The 20,923-nt window shown below is 45.4% G+C and overlaps 1 protein-coding gene across 1 annotated transcript; it reads left to right on the top strand.

Moving 5' to 3' along the window:
* Positions 1-1,400: 1,400 nt before the first annotated feature.
* On the top strand, positions 1,401-19,834 carry LOC138974010 (uncharacterized). Its single transcript, XM_070346704.1, has 10 exons — positions 1,401-1,728; positions 3,241-3,594; positions 3,845-4,183; positions 4,884-5,192; positions 16,007-16,131; positions 16,581-16,770; positions 17,630-17,896; positions 18,471-18,581; positions 19,080-19,133; positions 19,444-19,834. The coding sequence occupies exons 3-10, from the start codon at positions 3,925-3,927 to the stop codon at positions 19,722-19,724; spliced, it is 1,596 nt and encodes a 531-aa protein (XP_070202805.1). The 5' UTR covers positions 1,401-1,728; positions 3,241-3,594; positions 3,845-3,924; the 3' UTR covers positions 19,725-19,834.
* Positions 19,835-20,923: the final 1,089 nt, after the last annotated feature.

The raw sequence follows: 20,923 nt of genomic DNA, 5'->3' as shown, positions 1-20,923 counted from the left end.
TTCCAAAAATATATAAATATGTTATATTTGGATTAAAAACAAGCTCTGAAAATTAAAAATATAAAAATTATTATCAAAATTAAATTGTCCAAATCAATTTAAAAACACCTTCATCTTATTCCTTGTCGGTTCCTGATTCCAAAAACATATAGATATGATATGTTTGGATTAAAAACACGCTCAGAAAGTTAAAACGAAGAGAGGTACAGAAAAGCGTGCTATCCTTCTCAGCGCAAGTACTACCCCGCTCTTCTTGTCAATTTCACTGCCTTTGCCGTGCGCGGTGGACTGACGATGCTACGAGTATACGGTCTTGCTGCGTTGCATTGCGTTCAGTTTCATTCTGTGAGTTCGACAGCTACTTGACTAAATATTGTATTTTCGCCTTACGCGACTTGTTTTTATATTTAGTCAAGTTTTGACTAAATATTTTAACATCGAGGGGGAATCGAAACGAGGGTCGTGGTGTATGTGTGTCTGTGCGTGTGTGTGTGTGTGTGTGTGTGTGTGTGTGTGTGTGTGTGTGTGTGTAGAGCGATTCAGACTAAACTACTGGACCGATCTTTATGAAATTTGACATGAGAGTTCCTGGGTATGAAATCCCCGAACGTTTTTTTTCATTTTTTTGATAAATGTCTTTGATGACGTCATATCCGGCTTTTCGTGAAAGTTGAGGCGGCACTGTCACGCCCTCATTTTTCAACCAAATTGGTTGAAATTTTGGTCAAGTAATCTTCGACGAAGCCCGGACTTCGGTATTGCATTTCAGCTTGGTGGCTTAAAAATTAATTAATGACTTTGGTCATTAAAAATCTGAAAATTGTAAAAAAAAATAAAAATTTATAAAACGATCCAAATTTACGTTTATCTTATTCTCCATCATTTGCTGATTCCAAAAACATATAAATATGTTATATTCGGATTAAAAACAAGCTCTGAAAATTAAATATATAAAAATTATTATCAAAATTAAATTGTCCAAATCAATTTAAAAACACTTTCATCTTATTCCTTGTCGGTTCCTGATTCCAAAAACATATAGATATGATATGTTTGGATTAAAAACACGCTCAGAAAGTTAAAACAAAGAGAGGTACAGAAACGCGTGCTATCCTTCTTAGCGCAACTACTACCCCGCTCTTCTTGTCAATTTCACTGCCTTTGCCATGAGCGGTGGACTGACGATGCTACGAGTATACGGTCTTGCTGAAAAATGGCATTGCGTTCAGTTTCATTCTGTGAGTTCGACAGCTACTTGACTAAATATTGTATTTTCGCCTTACGCGACTTGTTTGTTGTTGTTGTTGTTGTTGTTGGTAGATCCTTATTTCTCTCACATCACTATGTTGCAATAACCCAGTTCGTTGCTGTTGTTTGCAGTTGACTCTACTAAAATGAGATGTTCCGTGAATGCTACTTTCAACTTTGTAGAAGACGAGACACCCAACATCACGTGCGTCAGATTACCTGAAGGGCAAGGTATCTACTGGTACGTCACCGGTCCATCCACAGGGAGACAAAACACACTGATAGGGGACTGCTCAAAATGTGATTCTGGCGGGGCTTGTTCGTGTATCACTAATTCCACTGACTACAACATAACCAGAAATGGAGATATCAGTACACTGTTTTTTGTAAACAATCTGCCAGGCAACAATCGTTCGACTATAACGTGCTCCAGTGAAGACAATAAAACCTGTGTTACCTCAACAATCAATATCATTAAAGGTAAACACGTCTATGCTAACAGTTTCGACAGTTGGTATCGTCGTGCGTCGTGTGTGCGTGTGTGTGTGTGTGTGCGTGTGTGTGCGTGTGTGTGTGTGTGTGTGTGTGTGTCTGTGTGTGTGTCTGTCTGTCTGTATCTGTGTGTCTGTGTGTGTGTGTGTGTGTGTCTGTGTGTGTGTGTCTGTCTGTGTGTCTGTGTGTGTGTGTGTGTGTCCAATTTTGTGTAGGCAGTCTTCTTGTAAAACACACAGAGAAAAATGGACAATCGAACGGACAGACAGATAGACAGTCAGAAAAACAGAAAGAAAGAAAGACAGACAGACAGACAGAGCGACAGACAGACAGACATACAGACAGACAGACAGACATACAGACAGAGCGACAGACAGAGCGACAGGCAGACAGACAGACAGACAGACAGAGCGACAGACAGACAGACAGACAAACAGACAGACAGAGCGACAGACAGACAGACAGGCATACCTGGAAGCTCAGTTGGTGGAGAACTGGCTTTGTGATCCTCGAGTCAGAGGTTAGAATCCAGGCTGCGACGAACTAGGGTCAACTCTATGTTTAGACTCAGAGACGGTATCCTTGTCCCACCCCGTGTCATCACAGTGGCAAGAAAAAGACCTCGACCATTCTGCCAGAAGCGTAGGTAGCTGATTACACCATAACACACACACAGACTTGGGCAGCGTAACTCTTCTCGCTGCTTGCTTTTCACTGAGAGGAAGTGACCCGAATTGCAGAGCAATGGGCTAATAAATCAAAGAAAAGGAAAACAAAAATTAATGTAGAATTGAAATAATAGTGTAGATTAGATGAGATCCACATTTAAAACAATAGATGCAACGATATAACAAAAATGTCATCAACTCATTCGGTCATGTATTTGTGTGTACATCTGCGAACAAATGAGGATATAGGTAGTGGCAGGCCTGTTGTTTTGTAAGATTGGTCAAATCTACGCCCACCAGTCACAGCTGAAAGTTGAACCCTGTCGCTATTTCAATTAAAAAGCTGCTGCTGTTGAAAGAAGAAGAGAAGAACTCCTCCTGGAAGAGGAAGTAACTGAGACATATACACTGTTCAAGCTTGATTTCTTCCAAATTCAGTACAGTTACACATGGTATCAACAAACAATGCAGATAACTCTTATATTTCATGTGGTCTGCCCTTTGTATTACTCATGTTGATAAAATAGCAATATTTCCCTGATGTGTGTATGTGTGTGTGTGTGTGTGTGTGTGTATGTGTGTGTGTGTGTGTGTGTGTGCGTGTGTGTGCGTGTGTTTGTGTGTGTGTGTATGTGTGTGTGTGTGTTTGTGTGTGCGTGCGTGTGTGTGTGTGTGTGTGTGTGTGTGTGTGTGTGTGTGTATGTGTGTGTGTGTTTGTGTGTGCGTGCGTGTGTGTGCGTGCGTGTGTGTGTGTGTGTGTGTGTGTGTGTGTGTGTGTGTATGTGTGTGTGTGTGTGTGTGTGTGTGTGTGTGTGTGTGTGTGTGTGTGCAGCACCAGTCCGATGTCAACACGCCAATAACTGCATCGAGATAGTGAAGGACCAGCCAACACCCATCACGTGTAAAGGAGCTCCGAATAAAGACATCTACTGGTCCGTCACTCGACCATCTACACCAGAAATCCCAATAGGAAACTGCTCAAAGTGTGCAGCAAATTCCCACCTGCCTTGCTTATGTCACACCCATACAAGTGACTACAACATAACCAGAACAGGGGACAGAACGACGGCTGTGTCCATCTTACAGTTTGTAAACAACGTGGCTACTAACGACAACTCAACCATCAAATGCTCTGCCTCTGAAGACAATCAGACTCTAGTCTCTGTCAGCATCAAAGTGATTCCAGGTAAACATTGTTTTAGATTGACCTGTGAACTTTCACATTATTTTCACCATTCCAACAAGTCAACATTCTTTGTAATAATCTGTCTTTTTGATCAATCAAATACGATCAGTAAACACAGCTACATTTTACCTTCCGTTTCCACCACATATTTTGTTTACAATCTTTTACGCGTTTATACTCTTACGTGTGAAACAGTGTACAAGAGTCATCATATCCACACTTTGACGCTTTGCACATGCATCTTTTGCAGCGTACCGGTTGCCGGCTTGCAACAACACCAAAGTAGCCTTATATGAAGAAAACAGCAACAGGAGAATACGATGTGAGGGAATGGAGCTCTCACAAGAAATGTACTGGAGCATTACTTACCCTAACATGACTGAACACACAGTGGCGGTGTGTAGTAACTGTGAGAACGAAACTTGTCCTCAGTGCGATGTGAACATCGATGACTTTAGCGTGGAGAGAAACCAGACTTTCTCACTGTTGCGCATGACAGCCGGACACGACAGAGACAAAGAAGGAGCTGTAGTGAAGTGTTCCAAACTCAACAATGCAACCAATGATCAATGCCAATTGAGCATACGATGTAAGTTTTGTAATTTGATGATCTGGAAACGTGCTTTAAAAAGTGTAAACACAGTTGTTTGTTTAAGCGTTGTCTCTGTCTGCCTCTTTGTCGCTAAATGTATGTCTCTATCTATGTGTCTATCTCTGTGTCTATCTCTGTCTCTCTCTCTCTGTCTCTGTCTCTGTCTCTTTCTCTCTCTCTCTCTTCTCTCTCTCTTCCATTCTCTCTTTCTCTCTATCTCGCTTTCTCTCTCTTTCCCTCTCTTTCTCTCTTTCACACACAAACACACACACACACACAAACACTCACACACATATATACACACTCACACACACACACTCACACACACACACACACACACACACACACACACACACACACACACACACACACACACACACACACACACGCATTATTTCGTTAGCTTCGGCTTTATATCTCTCTGTCTCTCTCTCTCTTTCTCTATTTATCTCTCGTTTTCTCTGTCTAATGCTATACCTATCACTGTCTGTCTTTCTCTATGATTTTATGTCACTGTGTCTGTCTTTCTGTTTTTCTCTGTATCTCTTTCTCTCTCTCCATATCTCTCTTTTTCTCCCTCTCTGTATCCCTTTCTTTCTCTCCAGTTCTCTCTCTCTCTCTCTCTCTCAATCTATCTGTCTGTATTGTGGTCTGTGATTGTATAGGTCGACTGATGCACATATATCCTGTGTTTCAGACTACACTCTACCACAGTGTACAGAGGGCCGGGTGTACGTGTCGGAAACAGAACCATGGATACACATCACGTGTGACGGAGTAAACTCTAATCACAAAATGAACTGGACACTGACAGGTGACAGTGGTCAGGTGACCAAGATTGCTGAATGCAATGGTAACGGTACCTGTACAGCAAATAATGATGACGTCACGGTGTCCCAGAACGACAGTGCGAGCACCTTGACCTTGATGCAGAGCGACAACCACACCCTGACCTGTGTCAGACGCAATGGCGAAACGAAGGCTTCCTGTCTGATCCGTACCTTCAGTGAGAGAGAGAGAGAGAGAGAGAGAGAGAGAGAGAGAGAGAGAGAGAGAGAGAGAGAGAGAGAGAGAGAGAGAGAGAGAGAGAGAGAGAGAGAGAGAGAGAGAGAGAGAGAGAGAGAGAGAGAGAGAGAGAGAGAGAGAGAGAGAGAGAGAGAGAGAGAGAGAGAGGGGGAATGGACTACAGCAGTACGATATTAACTGGAAGCGTCACAAAAGCCTATAATTACACATTAACATGCTTCCATTTGAAACTTCGAGGTCTTCATCGGGGATTGACGCCCGACCAAAGGTAATTGAAGCCCGACGGAGCGAAGCGACGGAGGGCTTCAATTAGACTTTGGGAGGGCGTCAATCCCCGATGAAGACCGAGAAGTTTCAAATGGAAGCGTGTTAATGTTATTGTAATTCAATCTGACGACGATCTCTTTCCTGCTTTCATGCGATGGTAAACAGACAGAATTGGTTCTGTTCTGTTCACACACTACTTTCAGTCCACCTACCTGCAAGGGTCAAGTCCCAAGAAATATGTATCTGTATTCCTATCGTATCACTCTCCTCCTGTTTTGTTTTCTTTCACATACATTTTCACTCCTTTATTGACGGGTTTCTGGACAGCAAACTCAAAACAATTTCTTTTCATCACAAAAGCGATCTTTGGAATTGACAGACGTAGTCCGAAAGAATTCATGCATCAACTTACGTCACGTATCCGACGTCATCACTTCCGCATACCTTATGGTCTCGGTATTTCGTTGGTACTTCATATTTCCTACTTGTAAAATGACCCTCAAAGCTAACCGAGACTAGTTGAGGCTGTATCAATGCGCCTCTGCCAGCAGGTTGTTAATGGATTTTGTTAGCGAGTGACTATCGACAATTAGTCACCTGTAATTTTTAATGAGTTGGGGCATTCTGACCAATCACAGGATCTGTTTCATTAAAACGCAAACTCGATTGAATTACAATACTGCTTAACAATATGGTTCTCAAGTTTTGACGACTGAATATGAACTATCATTGTAGAAATATTGAACTGTCCAAGTATAGCTTTGCTGATACTATTTGTTCTACCTTTGAAGAACCGATCTCAGCCCTCTTAGCTGGCAAGTTGTCCAGATAGCAGTGCTGAAATTTAGTGTACAGGTAACACTTACCCAAACCTATCAAAACTGATAACAGCACACACACACACACACACACACACACACACACACACACACACACACACACACACACACACACACTCACACACACACACACACGCTCACGCACGCACACACATACCACAACAGCTAGTTCCGACTGCCATTTCTTGAAAATGTCTTTGACAAAATTGAGAATTGGAGTGGCTTTAATTTCATATTAGTTATATTTTCGTATAAACCATGATAGTAACTACAACATATCTGTTTAGACTTGTAATAGGGGAGAGTTACTGGTTCCGTACCGGTTATGGGAATCGTACCACTCGTTTTCCCAGAAAACGGGTGATGATACGGAGCCAATGACTATATAGCACGAAAGGGCAGTCCAAAGGAATGAACTCGCTGAAACGAAAATGGCTGATCAATACCATGCGGAGGCTAGGTGAGAAAGAATCAATTGTAACGCCGTTTGATGTTATTTTACATAATTTTGTTTTGCGTGACACTGTATCTGAATACGCAAAGACTAGATGCAATCTTGTTTTGTCACAAAGTTTAATGACTGACCTGTGATCCAGCCAAGTTTAGAGCAAACTGTCTCAGCCTCACCGTGTGTATGGCTTCGTTTGATATTACCTGCTAGTCCGACTTGGTTGTGTGACAGACGTTTTCTTCCACACGAGATTACGTTGATTGAATAACGAAGCCGTGAGGCTGAGTTAGACATCAGCTAATCGAGTGTGGAAGAACACTCTGTCACACGACCAAGTCGGAATAGCATTTATGTCTCACAGCTTCAACAGAGGAGAGAACAAACACGTTTTGCGTACTCAAGCTTGACAAACCTAAACACAGGAGCAGCCATTGTGGAGAGATCTACTTTTTGACGGAAGTGACCGAACAACTATGAATGACGTCTCGGTATATGTGAATGACGTCACAGTCATCGTCACAGTCTGTATCTTTTGAAGCATCGCATTCTTCATGACGTCTTTCTGTGTCTGCATCCGCGAAATGTTTGTTCTTTTCGGGGTCTTTGTCATCTATGTTCAGAACTCTGTCCTTCTAGTTTCAGACTAACAGGCCTCCTGAGCGAGTGTCACGTTTCAATATATCACTTAAGGTGATTATGAACCGGTTAATTACTACTAATTAACTAACCACACCACGATCCACTCTCGCAGTCATACAATTAAATAGAGTCAACAAAAGTATAAGTTTCAGACGCCTGTTTATGTATAAACTCTCCACCTCCCTCGAGCCTTCACTCAAAATATGTTCCTTTTACGTTCTCAACACGTAAAAAAACCAGTGTTCACTGACAAAATGCCAGTAGTATATAGAAAATTATAGTAACACGCTGAACCCGTGTAAATATAGTTAAATGCGAATGTTCTGTTCGAAAAGCTCTAGTTCGTGCAGGTGTCACACACCCCACGTTGTCACTACTCCAATGAAATCACAGATACGAAAAGACAACGGTGGTCAACGGGGTGCGTACGACATGGTGCACTTAGCTTTATCTCTGCTGCTGCTGCTTAGCCGGTATGCTGGTTAGTCGGTTCGCTGGTTAGCCGGTTCGCTGGTTAGCCGGTCCGCTGGTTAGCCGGTCCGCTGGTTAGCCGGTCTCCTGGTTAGCCGGTCTCCTGGTTAGCGTAGCTTCAACGGGTCCCGCCAAAGTCAGCCGTGCAGATGTTACAGGAACGTAACGAACGAAACGAACGAATCGGATCGAAGGCTGCAAACAGAAAGCATCGGTGCACTAAACATGTCAGCTACCCCTCACCCACCACCTTAAAACATGTCATCTTTAAATATCTCATCGAGCACGTGGGCCTGCACAAAACGGACTTTTTACAACAACAAAACAGTCATTTTCCGTCCTTCTCTCCCTATCTGCAAAAACCATATACAGATTAGTATTTTAGCGTCACAGAGAGTAAATTATGCGCTAACCTGGAAAGAACAACAGAGAGTATTTCATTCCACAACACAGACTCATCAACAGCGTTAAATAATGATTTATTACCTCAAAAGCCTATGATTGTACTCTCAATGGAAGCAAAGTCCGCCTCCTCCCTGGAACAGCCTCTGTTCGTCAACAGTGACCAAAAACCTCCAGAACCCCTTGTCGAATCCTTATGCGAAAGCCATCGCCGACGAAGGAAAGTTGACGACTTGTCCTCAGCAAAGTACTGGCAGTGAGACAGGAAAAACTAGTGGAAGCTCCCCTAGAGTGCCGAATACAATATTCGGTGAAAAACCATCATACTCTAGAAACTGTGTATTAGATCCTTCCCCTTCTGCCGCTGGGTGTCAAGTGCCCCGTGCTTGTGTCTCTCTCAGACAACCTAGCCAATAACACGTGACTGACCTTGTCACAAAACCAGTCCAGCTATACACAATTCTGCCTCCCAAGCAGAAAAAAGACACGAGAAACTTAATCCCTGAAAATCCCGTGCGCGCTGTCAGCGAAAAACCGTCAGCCCTGTGACAGCAAAAACCCCCACTGTGAAACTCGTGCGCTACAAAACATCCGTGCTGATTGAGCACTGTCAGCAAACTCTGCTGTAGCCCAATATCACGTACAGGCGCTTTCTATCATAATCGACCAAGAACAGGCACTCCACTGAGTGACACTTTCTTGGTCTCTGTCACCCGATCGTGACACACCTCCCCTCTTCAAGACGAAACCTCGGTTTCGCTCACAGTCATGTTCTCCTCTACAGCCCGAGAGAGAAAGTCAGCTCCAACATTGTTGGCGCCCGGAATGACGCGTACCGTGAATTGGTACGGTTGGAGAATCAACGCCCAGCGCATAAGTCTGGCGTTTGCCAACCTTGCAACCTGAAGATATTGCAGAGGTTGATGGTCCGTCTCCAGACAGAAAGGTCGTCCGTACAGGTACGCTTCGAACTTCTGGATGCCCCAGACAATGGCGAGACACTCGCGTTCAACCGTTGCATACGCTGCCTCGGCCGAGGTCAGCTTACGGCTGGCGAAGCAAACAGGGTGCAAAAACCCCTCTGTCTCCTGAAGCAACACTGCCCCAAGTCCCTTCCCTGAAGCGTCTGTCCTCAGTACGAAGTCCTTGTTCAGGTCTGGTAGTCGGAGAATAGGCTGACTGGTGAGTCGCCTCTTCAGGGTGTTGAATGCGGAGCTGCATTCCTCAGTCCACACTACAACGGTCGGTTGTAGTTTCTTGGTAAGGTTGGTCAGTGGTAGAGCGATTTCGGCAAAGTGCGGGATGAAGCGTCTGTAGAAGCTGGCTAGGCCCAGGAAAGACCTGACTTCTTTCTTCGTGCGCGGTGGCTCCGCCTCCCGAATCTTCTGGATCTTGTCGTCCTCTGGAACGAGCAATCCCTCGCCGACAACATGACCCAGAAAAGACAATTCCCGAAATCCCAAGTAGCACTTGGACGGTTTAGTTCCCAGATTTCCGTCTCTCAACCTTCCCAACACGTCGCGCAGGGCGTCGAGATGTTCAGTCCATGTCTCTGTCGCGATCAGCACATCGTCGATGAAACTGCTGATGTCCTCGCGCTTCAATGGTTCCAAAAGTTTCCTCATCATGCGAGTGAAGACGGCACCTGCATTCTGTAGACCAAAAGGCATGACTGTCCACTGGAACTGGCCGAATGGAGTGGTAAATGCAGTCTTTGGGCGATCTTCCTCAGCAACTGGAATTTGCCAGTATCCCTTGGTGAGGTCTAACTTTGAAAAATACTTGGCCTTGGCCAAGTGACTGAAGAGGTAGTCCACATCAGGCATGGGTTCCGCGTCAAACGCCGTAATCTTGTTCAGCTTCCGGTAGTCGACACAGAACCTGACGCGTCCATCCTTCTTCTTCACAAGCACAATTGGTGAACTGTAGGGGGAGTTCGCTGGCTCGATGACGCCCAACTTCGTCATGTCGGCGATTTCCTTCCTGACCACCTCCTTCTGGGCATGAGGCATGGGATACTGCTTCGTCCTCACTGGCTGTTTCTCCAGCAAGTCGAAGGTAAACTCCTCTAGATGCGTCTGAAGTGGTATGTTTGTAAGGACCCGTGCTGCATCCTTCAGGATCTCTTGCAAGTCCGCCTGCTGGTCGTCCCCAAGATCAGGTGAGATGTGCACGTCCGTGTGATCCTCACTAGCCTCCAACGGACAAACTGGTACACGTCCTCCTCCCTGTTCTTCCGTTGTCTCGTCCATCACGACAGCAACTGCTTCTGTCACTTTGTCCTTTTCCCCGTAGGCAGTCCTCTCTATGTAGGCGCGCAGCAGGTTGGCGTGGTACAGGCGTGCTTTCCCGTTCATGACGATCCTGTAGTCGTTCTGGCCCACTTTCGCTGTCACCTCAAAAGGTCCTTGCCACTGCAGTTGTAGCTTGTTGTGTTTGACAGGTAAAAGTAGCAACACCCGTTCTCCAATCTTGAAGCTGCGCGGCCGTGCCTTGCGGTCGAATCCTCGCGCGTAACGCTGTGCTGCTCTTCCCAGGTTCTCTTGAGCCAGTTTGCAGGTCTCTTCAATCCTGTTCCTGAGTTCTACGATGTAGGTCGCTGTCGTCTGCACCTCCTCGTCAGCTTCTTCGTCCGTCCAAGCCTGACGCAGGATAGCCATGGGACCGCGTACCTGTCTGCCGTACAACAACTCAAATGGGGAAAAGCCCAAGCTCTCCTGAGGAACCTCGCGGTATGCGAAAAGCAATGCTGGGATGTACCTGTCCCACGTGCGTGGTTTCTCCTGAGCTAGTTTCCTCAGCATGGTCTTCAAGGTGCCATTGAACCTTTCCACCAGTCCGTTGCACTGAGCATGGTAAGGAGTGGTGAAGTGCTGCTCCAGTGATAGCAGTCGTGCTGCCTCCGCCATCACTCCTCCCGTGAACTGCGTGCCTCTGTCGGTGAGTACCTCTGATGGAATTCCCAGCCGGGACCACATAGTAACCAGAGCCTCAGCTACTCGCGTGGCTTCAATCGATTTCAGAGGGATCGCCTCTGGGTATCGAGTAGCGTAGTCCACCATGGTCAAAATGTATCTGTTTCCGTCCTCAGACGCAGGCAAGATGGGCCCGATGATGTCCACTGCCACCCGACGAAAGGGTTCGTCGATGAGCGGCATCTTCTCCAAGGGGACCTTCCTCACCCTTCCTTTGGCCACCACCTTCTGGCACTTATCGCAGGACGCGCAGAAACGTCGGACATCCGTGCAGATGCCTGGCCAGTAAAAGTGGCGCCAGACACGATCCGTGGTCTTCTTGGTGCCAAGATGACCTCCCAGAATCGAGTCGTGTGCCGTTGCCATGACACCCTCGCGAAACTCGCGAGGCACGACAACCTGTTTGAATGCACCTTCTTGGTTGCTGAACTCCCGGTAGAGCAACTTCTTGTCCCTGAGGAACTTTGACCTCCCATGCTTCCCGCTCAGCTTCACCTTCCCCGACTTCGCGTGCTCCCGAGGAGTCGCTAATGTCGGATCAGATGCCTGAGCCTTCGCGAGAAGCGCGGGGGTCACGTTCCCCAGGGCAGCTCGTGCAGCAGGTAGGGGTTTGAGAGGTTTGTCCTCTCGCTCCGCCTGTGCCCGCGTGAGCACTGAAATGACGTCGGGAGACCGATAAACGGGAACCTCCCTGGTGACGCCGTCCACAAACTGAACCCGGTTTCCGATGAGCAGGTCGCATGGAGGATCGTCCATGACGACGGCCACAATGGTCCCCGTGAACAACGGTGTTACGACCTTGATAACTGCCGTGTTCAAGTCGTAAGCGTGAGATGCCTCGGCCATTCTCACTCTGATGCTGTCTCCTGTGTAGGCCATAGCTGGAACTAGACTCGCCCGAACCACTATCATGTCTGCTCCTGTGTCCCGCAGACCTTCGCCCTTCACTCCGTTAACGTAGACGTTGCAGTGGGGCTGGAAATGTTTCCTGGAGCACGGAACGCAGAGTTGTGGAATTGTGCATGAGCTCGTGACGTCCCTTAGCTCCTCACTGCCAACAAAGTGTACGCCCTTCTGGTCAGCCTGTCTCCTGTGGCAGTCCTTCTTCACGTGGCCCCGCTTGTTGCAGTAGTAACACTGGATGTCAGATCTGGAACTTGATCCCTTGTGTCCCTGATCGTCCTTCCCGTCCTTGGGTCCTGAAGAACCCGAATTTCCCGATTTTCCCGGCCGTGAGCCTGAAGATTTGCCGGAGATCGCTTGGGCGTCCTCGTGTACTCTGATCCAGTCGGCTGCCTCCTGAGTAGTCTTTGGCTGGTGCTCCTGCACGAAGGTCACCACCTCAGGTCGCAGGCTGGACATCAGTTGCTCCATGACAATGAGGTCGGCAAGGTCGTTGACGGTCCAGTCCTTTTCGGCCATCTCCACCCAGCGCCGCAGGTAGAGATTAAGGCGTGCCACAAACTGATGGCTCAGCTCGCCGCTCAGTCTCTTGCTGTTACGCAGACGTCGTCTGTAGGCTTCCGCAGTCAGGTTGAAGCGCTGGAGTAACGCCTTCTTTAGTGCCTGATAGTCTCTCGCCTCGTCGTCATCCAAAGCGTTGTAGAGCTGCAATGCGCGTCCTTTTAAGCAGGTGCTAAGGCGGCTAGCCCACGTGGCCTCTTCCCACTTCTGGTCAGATGCAATGCGCTCAAACCGGCGTAAAAAGTCGTCGAGCTCGTCCTTGTCATCGTCGAACGTCGGCAGTCTCGTACGGTCGGCAACAAATGTCGGCGCGCTAGCCTGAGTAAGCGTACCCTTCTCGGCCTGTAGCCTAGCTAGTTCTAGCTGGAGATCGCGATCCGCCTGCTCTTTCTCTTTCCGTTCCTGTCTGTCACGCTCGGCCTGTCGTTCTTGTCTGTCAAGCTCGTCTTTCTTATCCTGTCGGTCAAGTTCGGCCTGTCGTTCGGCCTGTCGTTCCTGTCTCTCAAGCTCGTCTTTCTTATCCTGTCGGTCACGTTCGGCCTGTCGTTCGGCCTGTCGTTCCCTTTCTTGTCTGTCACGTTCATTTTTCTCTTTCCGTTCTTGTCTGTCACGTTCGTCTTGTCGTTCCTGTCTCTCACGTTCGGCCTGTCGTTCTTGTCTGTCAAGCTCTTCTTTTCTCGTCTGTCGCTCTATGTCTTCCTTACGTTCTAACTCCTTGCGCTTAAGCAAACTACGCGCTCTAACGCGTGCGTCTCGCTCTGTCTGTTCCTCGCTACCAGGAGTCTCAAAAGTTAATCTCTTCGTAGGAGATCCCCCTGTAGCCATGGTTAGTTTTAGCAAAGCTTTATTACCAAAGTAAGTCTAACGCAGCTATAGCTAGAACACGCGGTGATGAAAGCGGTGGATACAAAAATCCAGCAACCGGAAAATGCAGAAGAAAAATCCAAACGGTGTAGAACAAAACGCGTAGCCTACTTTATGGCTGCTTTTTGCGGTGAAACAAAGTGTTTCCCACAGCCGTGGCCTACTTTATCGGCTGCTTTTTGCGGTGAAACAGAGTGTCTCCCACAGCCTTGGTTAGGACAGAAGTCCTCGGACCCTTCCCCCCCAAAATTCCAACAAAGTCAAAATATGGAGAAAAATCCAAGTAAAACAAGACGGTAGAAATGTAACCTGTTACAGAATACGAAACAACAATGTAGAGAAAACTGAGTAAAACGAATAACAAATCCGCTAACCCCGCTCAGCTCTCTGCAACGGAAAACTCTGAACGTACAACAACAAAGATTCACAAACAAAGGAAAGGGAAGTAATCACAGTTAGCGCATACAATAACTCACAAATTACAATTTACATTTCCTGCAAGATGTGAATCGCTTAAGGTGTGGTATATGATCAAAACTACACAAAAAAGGGTAGCACCAAGCAGAAAATAAGTCGAGCACTGACGAGATTATCTGCTCTTAGTTATCCTTAATTGGTGGGTCTTTATCAGTTGGAAATTAACTGAGTAAATCCCGGCTTGGCCCCCATGTGTCACGTTTCAATATATCACTTAAGGTGATTATGAACCGGTTAATTACTACTAATTAACTAACCACACCACGATCCACTCTCGCAGTCATACAATTAAATAGAGTCAACAAAAGTATAAGTTTCAGACGCCTGTTTATGTATAAACTCTCCACCTCCCTCGAGCCTTCACTCAAAATATGTTCCTTTTACGTTCTCAACACGTAAAAAAACCAGTGTTCACTGACAAAATGCCAGTAGTATATAGAAAATTATAGTAACACGCTGAACCCGTGTAAATATAGTTAAATGCGAATGTTCTGTTCGAAAAGCTCTAGTTCGTGCAGGTGTCACACACCCCACGTTGTCACTACTCCAATGAAATCACAGATACGAAAAGACAACGGTGGTCAACGGGGTGCGTACGACATGGTGCACTTAGCTTTATCTCTGCTGCTGCTGCTTAGCCGGTATGCTGGTTAGTCGGTTCGCTGGTTAGCCGGTTCGCTGGTTAGCCGGTCCGCTGGTTAGCCGGTCCGCTGGTTAGCCGGTCCGCTGGTTAGCCGGTCTCCTGGTTAGCGTAGCTTCAACAGGTCCCGCCAAAGTCAGCCGTGCAGATGTTACAGGAACGTAACGAAACGAAACGAAACGAACAAATCGGATCGAAGGCTGCAAACAGAAAGCATCGGTGCACTAAACATGTCAGCTACCCCTCACCCACCACCTTTAAACATGTCATCTTTAAATATCTCATCGAGCACGTGGGCCTGCACAAAACGGACTTTTTACAACAACAAAACAGTCATTTTCCGTCCTTCTCTCCCTATCTGCAAAAACCATATACAGATTAGTATTTTAGCGTCACAGAGAGTAAATTATGCGCTAACCTGGAAAGAACAACAGAGAGTATTTCATTCCACAACACAGACTCATCAACAGCGTTAAATAATGATTTATTACCTCAAAAGCCTATGATTGTACTCTCAATGGAAGCAAAGTCCGCCTCCTCCCTGGAACAGCCTCTGTTCGTCAACAGTGACCAAAAACCTCCAGAACCCCTTGTCGAATCCTTATGCGAAAGCCATCGCCGACGAAGGAAAGTTGACGACTTGTCCTCAGCAAAGTACTGGCAGTGAGACAGGAAAAACTAGTGGAAGCTCCCCTAGAGTGCCGAATACAATATTCGGTGAAAAACCATCATACTCTAGAAACTGTGTATTAGATCCTTCCCCTTCTGCCGCTGGGTGTCAAGTGCCCCGTGCTTGTGTCTCTCTCAGACAACCTAGCCAATAACACGTGACTGACCTTGTCACAAAACCAGTCCAGCTATACACAATTCTGCCTCCCAAGCAGAAAAAAGACACGAGAAACTTAATCCCTGAAAATCCCGTGCGCGCTGTCAGCGAAAAACCGTCAGCCCTGTGACAGCAAAAACCCCCACTGTGAAACTCGTGCGCTACAAAACATCCGTGCTGATTGAGCACTGTCAGCAAACTCTGCTGTAGCCCAATATCACGTACAGGCGCTTTCTATCATAATCGACCAAGAACAGGCACTCCACTGAGTGACACTTTCTTGGTCTCTGTCACCCGATCGTGACAGCGAGCCACTTTCCAAGGGCAGCTAAATTCGCGTATGGAAACAGTACTGTCGTCTGGGATGCCGTTTTCAGTATTCTCAGCGTTGAGGAATTTGTAAAGAGAAGAAACGATAAGTGAAAAGCAAACTGCCGTGATGGAGTGTTAACACTGATATTTGGTTCTTGTAATCGCAGAATCAGGGGTCCCTGAAAACATTCATGTTGATGTAGACAGCAGCCTGAAGGTGACGGGACGTGCGGACTTTGTTTCGTCTGGTGACAACGTTAGCTGTTTGTGGTTTTACTCGTGCGACAACTCGGTAGGTGCAGTATTTCATCATGCAGTAATATTTGTCATTATTTTGTTCTTGGAGGATCTGTCCTTTTTTGGAAGCTGAACAGTAATGTTTTATTGTCCTGCCTTTAATTCAAAGCTCGATAATAATGTATTTGATTACTTTTGTTGTAACCGTATTTGGCTTGTTAAAGGTATTTTGATGACGCCAGTCGTTTTTACTCTCCACAATCCGTATTTATGTCAGCTTTCAAATCGAGGTCACGTAAGCTTCATAACCGTGTACAGGCCAGTCTTATAACACATCAACAAGTCAAATGGTTGGCAACTCTGAGAGTCTGCAAGAACAGCAAAACGAACAGCCAAACATAGCATTAAATTAATATTTTGGAGAAAACCCGAACCAGGTAAAGACAAGCTCAAGAAAACGTTAGCAATACCCCTGCCAACGTGAAACTGTGAATCTCTTTGCAGACGGGCGAAATGGTGCAGGGAACGACCACGCACCTCGATCCGTCCTCATTCACTGACATCAATGGACGGGAGTACCAGCGGGGTACCAGTAACATGATCATGCAGCTGAACACCTCAGAGATGACTCACTACTTCCGCGTGGAGATACAGCCTGGGGGTGGACCTCAGTTTGCAGACTCTGTCACTATCAGTACGATAAGTTCGTTGTGTTCCTCTGTGGTCTTCTTAAATTATCAAGCCTCTGGAATTAGTCCTTTTTGGCACGCTTTAACCTCAAGTCACTATTTGTTTGTTTGTTTGTCTGTTACAGAAGTTATATCAATATTGCATGATGTGTTGTTTTTGAAACATGTGCGTCTGTTAATTGTTCCATTTTCTGTTGTATGAGGTGTGTTTTTTGCTCACTGACTTTGTTAGCCAGCTTCATTTTCTCTTTTAATGAGAGAGTTTGCTGCAGTTACCTACCTTACAATACTTTTTAAGACCGTAAAATAGCTATTTTCGAACATCGTCTATTCTTGTATCAGACCTGCCGATTTATAAAAGATACATTCAGGTGCTTCAGACCACAATACCAACCTTTCTTATTGACATCTTGTTTTCATAATTATTTAGCTCGTTGTCCCCTTCAGTGTTTTAGTTCTGATAAGTCCAATGTTTATGATAGCATCGATGTAAGCTCGTATTGAATCACATTTAGGCCTCCAGTAAAAAGCAGACCACATACAGTGGACTAGTTTTGTGTACTCATTTGGAAAACTCTTCTATTCATAGATTGTCTCGATCTGTTGTTCATTCAGTAACGGTAAGAAGGCAGAATGGTGTGTCATTGTTACGTACAACTTTAGTTTTTAGTGCGTGGTGTTTCTCATGTAGATGAATAGTTTAAGTAATGAACCAAACCGAAGTATTTCTTCGACGCAGATTGACTTTTTACGGAAACAATGGATTCCATGAGAAGCCCGAACCTCAGCTGCATCAGCATTGTGCTGAGTCCGTGTTGACTAATAAGGCGTTGGCTGCTTGTTATTCACTGTTTACCTATGCAGAGACACCCGGAACCACACTCACCACAACGTGTCCAGACCACGTGTCAGAAGGCAGCGACCTGACCTGTGAGTGCAGCCATCTTACAGCACAGCACGGCAACCCGCCCGCCACCATCTTCTGGCGTGACGTCACGGACACTGCTGATCTACACATCCCAAGTGTCCTTAGGAACCAGAGTGGCACTCAGTACGTCTGTACTTCTGTCTGGGGCGCGGGGACAGAAGAAGAAGTGCGTTCTACTCTCAACTACACTTTGCTTGTTGCTGGTGAGTATAAACAAGACATTTCTATCAATATCATGTGTCTATTGGTCGTCCCCTTTACAGGTCAGGTCAATTGATTGAGGTCCCACTGAATGTTTGCTTGCCTCGCAGCCAGTTTAAAGACTCCGGGATTAGAAGATATAGCCTTCGGCACATAATGGTTGGTAATACTGTTTTGTCATGTAACTTCCCAAAGCAGAACTTGTGCTTGACCTACACTAACCGGAAACATTCTGTAAACAATTGAGTGTTGGACAGCAGAGAACGCATCTCATACCATGGAATCAACACCACGTAACCTTGGCCATTCATTATAGTTTTAATCCGTTCCAAATCTTCAATACCTCAATGAATAGCTGTCCTGCATCTGCAATCACGTATATATGTCTGGCTTATATCTTCCCTTCTTACAGCCAACATTAAATGTGGGTTTTGTGAAGTTATATCTATTTGCTCAAACAAACGTTTCTGAGTGGCTGAATCTAATTTCGTTTTGTTTTCTTTGAAACGTTTAGTAGATTTAGTCAATGATTGTGCGACTTGACGAGCGTCAACTTATGATTAGTGTGCATTGCAGATGATGACCCTGAGCCGTTCCCGTGGGTGGTTGTAGGCGTAGCTGTTGGTGCTACTGTCTTGGTCATTACCATCGTCATCGCCACCGTCGTCGTTGTTGCCAGGCGCAGAGGTAATACTGCTATGATAATCAGTACGTACATGTAATATCAACATTAATTACAAGCACTTCTCTCTTATTTCCTGTTGCAGAAACAAATATGTGTTGCTATTGTCTGCATAGACGTGACTGCCTTGCTCAGTTTCGTAAGTTAGTTGTGTGTGTAAAACATTACGACACATTATAATTATCTCCCTTCAATGCAAGGTGTGATCAACCTGGTTTGCGTCTGCAATAATTATTGATCAAACGTGCTCTTGAGATATTCAAAATTATATAGTTACTTTTTTATTTTGGAGAAACACTTTTTTCCTTTAAATTCACAATTCATGTGAGTTTGTCTGCCGTTAATGTAATAAAAACGTTTGCATTTTGGAGAACAATTTTTTTGTCAATCAGGTTTTTAATCACTGCTGCTTGATTGATGGTGTGTTGTGTGTGAAATTGAACGTGCATCATTAATGGAAACATGTTTTATGGAAACTTGCTCATATATTGTTCTCTTTCTAGCATCTAGAAAAAAAGCTGACAAACACAGCGCAGAAGCAAATTCAGCAGATGATGGTAAGTATCTGTTGTGTTTGTCTTCCTTCACTTGACGGTTTATCACAATCACTGTCCTACTGAATGTACATACATTGCAGATCTAACTCCATCTGGCTTTTGATTTCTGAATATTGACTCAGCATTCGCTTTTGTTCACAAATTGTTAAGTGTGTGTGTGTGTTTTTGAAATGTTTGACATAACAAGGGGAGGGGGATAGGAATATGCAGCATTATATATGTTGTTATACATCTCTTAGTATTTTACATGCTAACGTGTGCAAGTAAGTTGCACCGAAATGTGCATTTTTATACTTGGATGTGTCTGCAGAATTCGAGGAGCACATCAACGACCTCTACCAAAGTTCCGACTTGGACACCCCTCCCCTTCCCGACCAGTGTACACCAGCATCTGCACAACAAGCTTTCCATCTTCAACCGCTGCAGGCGTCTTCCGCTCCCCGCGTCAACAATACTGATATTTCTGATACAAATGGTATCCAGGAAGTGACGCAGACTGCCCAACCTGATGAGGTATACAACGTACTGGGGTCTACACCATGTGGAGATCAGAAAGCTGACACTGTTTACAATCACCTGACCAAATTTTAACGTGTATGTGTTTGCTTTTTTTCTGTGGGGCGATGTTGTGTTTTTTGAGGCAGCGATCATCATCATTAATTTTGTAAAATAAACTATAAAACAGTGACTTTGATCTGGTAGCCGGTAGCTCTACTCCGCCCATCCCCGGCCACGTCAGATGGGTGGGAGTCGCCAGTCGCATTGGGTGGGCCCCTTTGAAATATAAAACAGTTATCTTGTTCCAAACACCCCACATTGGCCTTGTGGATTTCCCCAGCCTCGATTAAATTCGTGCTGCTATCCCTGTGGATGCGTGTCTAGTTTTGTTGTTACTGAACGTGTTAGGTGCACGGAGCCCCTAGAGATTTCGGTCATGCCTGGGGCAGATATCCATGTGAAAAAAGTCCAAGTTGCAATGACTTGTATGCAAGGAGTCAAAAACTGTACATATTTTACGAATTAATGTTGAGCACTCTCCCGGCTTGAAAGCGTGGCGCTCAATCACGCTTCCATCAGGTCCATCTTGAACACACGGCCAGTACCGTGTAACTGGCCTTGATACGGAACGATCCAAGGGGGGCAATGTCAGTCATCTGAAAGAGGGAAATCCAAACGCAATCCGCTTTGTTCGATTTTATGGGCTTGGACGATAGAGAAAAATAAGAAAAGCAAAAGCTGGAGTCCAGTCTGGACGAAACTGCTATCAAGAACGCAGAATTGATTTTTTCTGAGTTTTTTTTTTTGCCGTAAGCGCCATGTTTATCGGAGCAGGAAACTCTTCCAGAGTGAGGCCCCTTCGTTGATGCATGTCAACAAGCATCAGATGTGCGAGAAGAGAAATTGTGCCGCAACTTCAGTTTTAGCTCGACACCGCGCTTACGGCAAAAAACAAACTCAGAAGAAGAAGAAGATGAGCAATAAGATAAAAATCATTTTTCGATCGATTACTACACATTTTGTTTTTATTGGATTATTCAGATTTGTAATGACCAAATTTATAAACAAATGTGAAGTTTCCAAGCTGAAATGCAATCTTGTAGTCCGTCGAAGATTTCTTTACCAAACTTTCAATCACTTTGTTTGAAAAATTAGGGTGTGCCTCCACTTCCACAAAAAAAGCCGGATACGACGTCATCACAGGCATTTATTTAAAAACAGAGTGAGAAAAACACGTCTGGGGATATCATTTGCAGAAATTATCATGTAAGATTCATGAAGATCAGTCCTGT

The sequence above is a fragment of the Littorina saxatilis genome, linkage group LG8, assembly GCF_037325665.1.
Source record: "Littorina saxatilis isolate snail1 linkage group LG8, US_GU_Lsax_2.0, whole genome shotgun sequence".
Lineage (NCBI taxonomy): Eukaryota > Metazoa > Mollusca > Gastropoda > Littorinimorpha > Littorinidae > Littorina > Littorina saxatilis.
The sequence above is the reverse complement of the archived record's forward strand: the minus strand, read 5'-3'. Positions and strand labels throughout refer to the sequence as shown.